This window comes from Carlito syrichta, unplaced genomic scaffold (assembly GCF_000164805.1).
Source record: "Carlito syrichta isolate Samal-C Ts95f unplaced genomic scaffold, Tarsius_syrichta-2.0.1 Scaffold303429, whole genome shotgun sequence".
NCBI lineage: Eukaryota > Metazoa > Chordata > Mammalia > Primates > Tarsiidae > Carlito > Carlito syrichta.
The window spans coordinates 362,173-371,656 of record NW_007247525.1 but is presented as its reverse complement, the minus strand read 5'-3'; the positions used below and the strand labels follow the sequence as shown (position 1 = coordinate 371,656).

General features: G+C 33.6%; 1 protein-coding gene across 1 annotated transcript in view; it reads left to right on the top strand.

The window, feature by feature from the left end:
- Positions 1 to 479: 479 nt before the first annotated feature.
- FOCAD (focadhesin) overlaps positions 480 to 9,484 on the top strand; it is a 95,453-nt gene continuing 86,448 nt past the window's right edge. Inside the window, exons 1-2 of the mRNA XM_021712614.1 lie at positions 480 to 703; positions 3,974 to 4,095. Of these exons, the coding sequence (XP_021568289.1) occupies positions 556 to 703; positions 3,974 to 4,095 (270 nt within the window). The 5' untranslated portion in view covers positions 480 to 555. The remainder of the gene's footprint in view (positions 704 to 3,973; positions 4,096 to 9,484) is intronic.

Sequence of the window (9,484 nt, the reverse complement as noted above, 5' to 3'; positions counted from 1 at the left end):
GTATCATGCTCCAAAGTTGAGATTTTTTTTCTATGTATAGTGAAAAGCTACTGGAAGATGTTAGTGAGGCGAATGACAAAAGTCTGTCCTCTGGGCTAAGGAAGGTCTATCAGGGTAGTCAGCAGGAAAAGAAACCAAAAAACTGGTTTTTACATTAGTCTGTATGGAGAAGGGAGAAGACAATAACTAGATAATGAAAATAGAAATGGATGGATTTGGGTTGTATTTTGAAGGTGGAGCCAGAAGGACTAGCTAATAGATTGCATATAAGAAGTGAGAAAAAGAGAAAAATCAATGACTACTAAGTTTTTAATCTTGAGCAACTGATTGCCATGTTTAATTTGGAAAAGACTAAGAAAGCAATGAGGATCAAGAGTTCTCTTTTTACCATATGAGGTTTGGCCAGAAATATAACTTCATTGCGTATATGTGAATTGTGTTTATACATGAGAACGAAGGTTTATCTTCTAGCATGTTGTATAAACTCCACTTTTGGTCTCCTTTTATCCTCTTTTAGCTTTAGAGGAATTTTTTACATCACTTGTGAAGCAAGAAATGGCAAATATGCCTCGTGGGATATATCACTTGGCATTAAAAGGAGGTGCTCGCTCAGACCAAGGAAAGACTGTAGCAGGAATCCCCAATTTTATATTGAAAATGTATGAAACGAACAAGCAACCAGGATTGAAACCTGGCCTTGCAGGTAAGAATAATGCATGGTATCAAGGTACAGGTTTTTATTTTATTTTATTTTATTTTAAAGATGTGGGGTACAATTCGGGGTTAGGTATACAAATGTTCATTATGCAGGTACCCTTGTTGATGAGGTATGTGTTGTCCCCTCGCCCCCGGCAGTTTCCCACTACTGCCAAGCCCTTTCTTATATCTTCTCACTCATAAGCAGACACGAGATTACAGGCTGAGCCACCGAGCCCGGCTTAGAAGAACATTTTTAAAACAGACTATCAGCATTATATTAACACAAAAACCAGACAAGTACTTTATAAGAAAAGAATGTTACCAATTTTTTTCATGGAATATAGATGTAAAAATTTGAAATAAAATATTAGAAAATTGAATTGAGAAATATATGCTAAGACTAACACATAAATTAAGTGGAGTTAATTTAATGCTCAAAAAGCAATATAATTTATTGAATTAAGAGAAAAAGAACAATCTTTTTTTTTTTTTTTTTTTGTGATGTCACTCTGTCACCCAGGTTGGAATACGGTGACATGATCATGGCTCACTATAACTTTGACATCCTGGGCTCATGTTATCTTCTGCTTCAACCTCTTGAGTAGCTGGGAAGAATAAATCTTTAAATGAACTCAATAGTGCAGCAAAAGACTTTGAAAAATTTAGCATCTATTCATAATACCAAATGAGTGTCATTAAACCATAAATAGAAAATAATTTATTTTATTCTGATAGAGAATACATACCATGTCATATTTCTACTTAATACTGAAATAGTGAAACCTTTATTCTCTGATTTTGGGGAAAAGATATGGATGCTTGTTATTACCACTATTATTTAGTACTGTATTGGAGGTCATAGCTAGTGCAATAAGCTAAGAAAAAGAAATAAAAGTCATAAGGATTAGAGAAGAAGACATAAATAGTCATTATTTACAAATGATATGACTATACATGGGAAAACAAATGATGTACAATCTAATTACTAGGATTAATAAGAGAATTCAGCAAGGCTACTGTATACATACAAAGGTTAATATATAAAAACCAATAATAATGAAAAATTATACAAATATAATAAATGGAAATAATAAGGAAAATTTAACAACTATACTATTTTAACAACATCAGAAATATCAATAACCCAGAGTAAATTTAGCAAAAGGTGTGTATAATGTGTACACTGCAAGCTACAAAATATTTTTGAGAGAACGAAGTCTTAGCAGATATAGTGATATACCATCTTTATGGGCCAGGGACTGCTTGTAACAATGTCAGCTCTCCCCAAATTAATATATAGCTTCAACCTAATCCCAATTAGTATCTTAGTAGATTTTGAAAATTGACAATTTGATTTCAAAATGTGAAAATGCATAAGGCCAAGAGTAACCAAAGCAATCTTGAAGAACAACCACCAAATAGGAGGACATACATCTCCAGATATTGGGACCTATTATAAAACCACAGTAATTGACAATGTAGTATTTGTGCAAGGATAGACATACTGACTAATGGAAGAATATAGTGTGTTCAGAGACATGCACACATACATACAGTTCATTTATGAGAAAGTGATTTATGAGAAAGGTGACACTGGAATGCTGTAGAGAAAAGGGGTGCTTTTCAGCAAATGGTTCTAAAATTAAAAGTTCTAATTATAAAAATAATGAAAAGTTGATTATATTAATTTAAGATCATGTGTTAATCAAAATATACTATTAATGGAGTATGAAAAGGCAAGTGACAGAATGAAAGAGGGAATTTACAGTGCATGTATCTGAAAAAGGACTCATATCAAAAATATATAAAGAACTTTTACGAATCAATATGAAAAAGACAATCAATAGAAAAATAGGAAAAAGTTGGACACTTCAAAAAGTGTATATTCAGATGTTCAATGAACATGAGAAGTTGGTCAATTTCATTAGCATCAGAGAAATGTGAAGACAAGCTGCAATAGAATATTACTACATATCTACCAGAGGCTAAAATGAAAAAATATGGAAAATACAAAGTATTAGTAAATTTGTGGAATAACCAGAATTTCTGTTGGGAGGTAAGCTAATATGAGTCTGGAAAACTGGTTCTGAAAACATATATCCTATTTTAACTAGTTATTTTATTTTTAGGGATAAAATGAAATGAACCTACCAAAAGACATATACTATAATGTTCATAGCAGTGCTGTTTGAGTAGCCCTAAACTTGAAAGCTATCTAAATGCCTCTTGATGATAAATTGGATAAATAAATTATGATATATTTACATGATAGAATATCATTCAGCAATGAGAATGAATATACTACAACTGCCAACTGCACCATGAATGACTCTTGCAACAATTATGTTGTGCAAAAGAAACCAGATATGAAAGCATATACACAGTCTGATTCCATTGGTATACAGTACCAAAGTAGGCAAAATGGTTGACAGAAATTATGCTACCTTTGGTATAGAGTTGATATGACTGGAAAGGAGGTATGAGGAAGGGCTTCTGATATGTTGGTACTGTTTTATTCCTTGATATGGATGCTGGTTACACATTTGTTCAGTGTGTGAAAACTCATTGAACTGCATGACTATGATATGTACACTTTTCTCTGTGTTCATCATACTTCAATAAGAGAGGTTGAAAAAATATAATGATCTCTATATTTTAAGTTATCTTGGCCCTGAATATGTCTTCTCATTGGTTCAGAAACCAAAGTACTTTTCAAGACTACCCTAACTCATCCTCCAGCACTTGACTGTCTGCCTTTGCTTTTGACTGACAGTGAATCTGACTGGGACTGAAAGTTCAGTTGAGAACTTAGTTGACCACAGTAGGAAGGACAGGGAGAAGAGAGAGAGTGAAGATATTTGAATGCAGGTGTGAGGGAAAGCTTGTCCACTTGTGAGTATAGACTAAGGGAACCCGTGTTATCAACAGTTCATGAAAATTAATGTGTGTAATCATTTTCCTTTACTTGAAATTTTAAAAACTTAATGGAATCTCTAGAACTAATAGGGCACAAAATTTGAAATAAGTCAAGAATTATAAATTTGTTAATTTATTTATAAATACTTATTTACTTATCATTTGTTTCAAATGTTAACTTTTTAATTTATTTTTTATTATTTAGACCCCAATAGTCATGTCATAATTAGTTTAGCAAATGATCTTTTTACTTATAAATTGCCACATTCATACTGATTCTCAGTATAGATTACTGAGAATGTAATTAATAACATTTTGCCATAAGAAATATATTTATACATTTCTTTTTTTTTTAAAGGTGGTATGTTGTTTTGCTATGATGTTTCAATGTATCAGAGTAAAGATGGCAAACCCCTGAATAGACTGATGGCCAGTAGAGGGCGAAGTTTCAAGCAGATATCACTTGCGCTTGTGCATGAGGTAGGTTCCTATACTCTCCAATGGCCTTGTGTTTGTAAACGTTTTAGGCTATTCTTCTTGTATTTTGTTTATAAAGCTGAGTGTTTGTTCAGAAATAAATTTTTGTTTATCACAATTAACATAAGCTTATTTTTAAAGGCTACCAAAATAGCTGACCCAACTGGATATGTTTCTAAAAGAAACGCATGCTTCCCCTACTGCCCAGCCTGATTTTGGGGGAGCAGTGTCCAGAAATCTGGTTTATTTCATTAAAGTTTAACTTACATTGCTTAGAATAAGTATCAATTTATTTTTTAAAGAAAAAATATTGCTTATATCTTAATTCCAATATTTTGCAATATGTAGCATACCATTGTTCATATTATGTGGGTGTTTGGAATTAACAGCAAAAAAAAGGACTTGTTTTTTTTAAACCCTTGGTTTTAGTGTTTATTTACTTTTCCTTTTAGTTACCCTTTAAAAATTAAGTTATGTGATGCCATTAGGTGATTTACGTGAAATCTGATCATTGCAGATTACAGCAAAGAGAGGAAAGAGGGAAACTGGAAGGCATCTGGAAAATTTTAATATTTTTGTTGTTTTTTTAAAATTTTCATTACACTTATTTAGGTATATGTAAATTAAAATGTATGAATGAGAGCCGGACTAGGTGGCTCAGCCTGTAATCCCACGCCTTTGGGAGGCTGAGGTGAGTGGATTGCCTGAACCCGCGGGTTCGAGACCCACCTGGGCAACTTGGTGAGACCTCATCTCTACAATAAAATCAAAAATTAGCCGGGCGAGGTAGCGCACGCCTGTAGTTCCAGCTACTTGGAAGGCCGAGACGGAAGGATTGCAGGAGCCCAGCAGGTAGAGGCCCAGCAGGTAGTGGCCACTACGCTCCAGTCTGGGGGACAGAGTGAGACTCCAACTCAGGAAAAAAAAAAAAAAAATGTATGAATGAATAGCAAAACAAAATATCACAGCAAAGAGATTTATTTTATGTGATTCAGATACAATAGGCTATATACCAGCTATAAGTAAAAATATATAAATTATAAACATTGAACAAGCTTGATACATAAATAATTAGCATTTCTAAAATATCTTTCTATAAAATCTTACTTAATGTATAATTCATAAATTTGAGTATCATGAATTTGCTTTGATTATATTCTCTGTCACACCAACTGCCATTAGTTTAATAGTATAGCAAAGTGTAGAGGGGTGTAGAGGGTTTTTAAAGATTTATTTTGAGCTATGCCACCTATTTTCCTTTCATATAATTAGAGTTGAAATTGTGTAAATATTTGTTTCAGAACTTTTATTTATTTTGTCTACTATAGTGTCTTTGTTCAGCTAAAGAGGGAAGAAAAATCTGGGAAGAATAATGAGAGGTTTAATTTCTCATCTTAGATAAATTATAAATAGATGATTTATACATTTGTTTTTCCTGGCATATCATTAGTTGGCATGTGGGGAAAGAGATATGACACCTTTTTGTGTTTTAAGGTATGTACTTAGATATTTGAATTACAAGTAAGAATAAAGTCTTAATGAAAAGCTGATTTTAAAAAATCACCATCAGAACTGAATCAAGAAACAGTGTTAATGCAGGTTCTGGCAGAAGATACCTAATAACTTTACCTAGTGGTACCAGAAGTTATGAGGTATGTTCTAGATGTGAACAGAGAAAATCTTTGGGTTAAAATACTTGTTGCTTATATTGTAGAAGGCCAAGAAAATTTCAAAGGGATGAGAAAATAACATCATTGTTTTAGTAGTCAATTAGAAGGCCTATTGGACAGAACTTCTGCCAAATGTATGGTAGGATTTTAGTTTGGAATCCAACTTCTGCTTACTATAGTTCTTAAAACACACACACGTAGAGAAGGAATGAGCTGTACAATGTTTCAAACTATGTGACAGAAACATTGTTAACTTCAAGAGTTGATTAATAAAAATAATTGCAATAATAGCATCTAATAATCAGCATAGCCACTTTCAGAATTACTATATGTATTAATTCATTTAATTTTTGCACTAACGCTGTGAGGTAGGTTCTGTTAATGTGCCTAGGTCACAGAGCTAGTAAATGGAGGAGCATGTGAGGGCCTCACCCAAGCAGTGAGGCTTCATAGTCCTTAAACTATCTTCCACTCTCCCAGGTTAAACAAATAACATTCTAAAAATACCTTTGGATCTTTCCATTATTATTCTAATATCTTTTAAATCTTTTTGTGTCCTTCTGTTGCAATCCATTTGGTATTTTTCCAGATGAAGTTTCTTCACACTCTACTTTGGGTCTCACCACTACTCTACTTTGAGTCTTTTTATTTTAAAATATTTCTTGAGAATTACAATTTGTTTATTATTTCACCAATTGATGAACCTTTGACTTTTTTGTTGTTGTTTTTGTTTTTGGTGATTACAACTAAAGCTGCTTCTAAACATTCTCATACATATTCATGTGAACATCTGATTTTCTTTCTTTTGAGTTCATAAATACTTAGGAGTGGGATTGCTAGGTCATATGGTAAGGTCATATATAACTTTATAAGAAACTGCCAAGCTGTTTTCCGTGGCTGTCTCATTTAGAATGTTCATCCACAATGTATGAGAGTTCCAGTTGCTCTGCCTCCTTGCCAGTGATGGATAAGAACTAATGGCTGTTGATGTTGAGCATCTTTTTATGTGTTTATTTCCTGTGTATATGTTTTCTTCCTGAAGTGTCTGATCTTTTGCACCATTTTTGTTGTTGCTGTTGTTGGGGCTTTTGTTTTCAAAAGAGAGTTCTTCATATTCTGGCTATTAATTCTTATTAGAAATTGGCTTTGCACCTGTTTTTACTTAATCTGATGCTTGTCTTCTCATTTCCTTAAAGTGTCTTTTGAATAGTGAATTTTTAATTTTGAAGAATTGTAATTTATCAAGTTTTTTAAAATGCTTCTTACTTTTTAATCTAACCCAAAGTAACAAAGATTTTTCTGTTTTCTTTTTTTTTTCTTCTATGTTTTCTTTTTATTATTTTTATTTTTTCTTGATTGGGGTATAATTTGTATACTATAAATTTCACTTATTTGAAGTATACAACTCAGTATTTCACTACTTCATATAAAGTTAGTGTATAGATTTTGTAGACATACTTTGTCAGGTTGCATAAGGTTCCTTCTAGTCTTAAATTGCTGAGAGTTTTTTTTTTTTTAATCACATATGTTGAATTTTGTCACATTTTTTTTCTGTATCAATTGAGATGATCCCATGCTTTTTTAAATTTGTTGATATGATGAGTTATTTTTATTGATTTTCTATTGTAAACCAATGCTGCATTCCTGGGATAATCTCCGCTTGATCATAATATACTGCCCTCTTTATATATTGCTTCATTTGATTTGCTCAAATTTTGTTACGTGTTTTTGCATCTATGCTCAAGGGGACTATTCTGTCATTTTCTTGTAATATTTTTGCCTGGTTGTGTTATCAGGGTACTGTTATCCTAACAAAGTAAGTTGAATAGTGTTCCTTTCTAGAATAGTTATTAATTTTCCTTAAAGGTATAGCATAATTTTCCAGTGAAACCATCTGGGCCTGGAGTTTTCTTTATAGAAATGTTTGTAACTGTGAATTCCATTTATGTAATATACACATGAGGCTAGTCTTTCTTTCTACCTATCTGTTTATCTACCTACAGGTATACCTTTTTATTGCATTTTACCTTATTGTCCTTCACAGTTTCTGCATTTTTCACAAATTGAAGGTTTGTGGCAACTGTGCAACGAGTAAGTCTATTGATGCCATTTTCTCCAACAGTATGTGCTCACTCATGTCTCTGTCACATCTTGTAATTGCAATATTTAAAAGTTTTTCTTTATTGCTATATCTGTTATGGTGATCTGTGATCAGTAATCTTTGAAGTTTCTATTGTAATTATTTGGGGACACCACGAACATTTCCCATATAAGATGGCAAACTTCATAAATATGTGTCGGTTTTGATTTCTCTACCAACTAGACATACCCCTCTTCTCTTTCCCTCTCCTTGGGCCTCCTAATTCTCCAAGACATAACAATATTGAAATTAGGACAATTAATAACACTGCAGTAGTCTCTAAGTGTTCAAGTGGAAGGGAGAGTCACACATCACTCACTTGAAATCAAAAGCTAGAAATGATTAAGCTTAGTGAGGAAGGCTTGTCAAAATCCAAGACAGGTCACAAGGTAGGCCTCTTGCACCAAGCAGCTAGCCAATTGTGAATGCAAAAGAAAGTTTCTTGAAGAAAATTAAAAGTGCCAGTTCATTGAATACATGAATGATAAGAAAACAAAACAACCCTATTCCAGATATGGAGAAAGTCATAGTGGTCTGGATAGAAGATCAGACCTGCCACCATGTTTTCTTAAGCAAAAGCCTAATCCAGAACAATGCCCTAACTCTCTTCAAGTCTATGAAGGCTGAGCGAGGTGAGGAAGCTGCAGAAGAAAAGTCTGAAGCTAGTGGAGGTTGCTTCATGAAGTTTAAGGAAAGAAGCCATCCTCATAACATGCAAATACAAGTTGAAGCAGCAAAAACCTGTGGAATATCTGCAACGTAGTATAGGGAAATGCTGGCCTCAGAGAATAAGTTAGGAGGTATTCTCTCTACTTATGTTTTCTGAAAAAGACTGTTGATAATTGGTATGATTTTTTTTCTTAAGTGTTTGGTTGAATTCACCAGTTGAATACATCTGGGAGTGGTGCTTTCTATTTTAGAAAGCTAATTTTTATTGATTCAATATTCTGTAAGCCTATTGAAAAACTGTGTCTTTTTCATTGAGTTTCAGTAGCTTGTTTCTTTCAAGGAATTGTCTTATTTCATCTATGTATCAAATTTATGGGCATAGCGTTGTACATATTTTTTTTTACTATTCTTTAAATGCCCAGAGAGTCTGTATAATGGCCTCTCTTTCATTTCTGACATTAAGAATTTATTTTCTCTTTCTTTTTCTGCAGCCTCCCTAGAGGCTTACCAATTTTATTTTTTCCGAATCCTGAGTTTTGGTTTCAGTGAATTTTTCTACTGATTTCCTATTTTCAATTCATTTATTTTTACTCAAAATCTGTGTGTGTACTGGGCTCAGTGGCTTAGCTTGTAATCCCGTGCCTTTGGGAGGCTGAGGTAAGTAGATTGCCTGAGCCCGCGGGTTCGAGACCTGCCCGGGCAACTTGGTGAGACCTCATCTCTACAATAAATCAAAATGAGCCGGGCATGGTAGCACGCACCTGTAGTTCCAGCTACTCGGAAGGCTGAGGCAGAAGGATCGCCGGAGCCCAGCAGGTCAAGGCTGTGGTGGTCGGGAGCGTCCACTGCACTCCAGTCTGGGTGATAAAGTGAGACTCCAACTCAAAAAAAAAAAAAAAATCTGTGTGTGTGT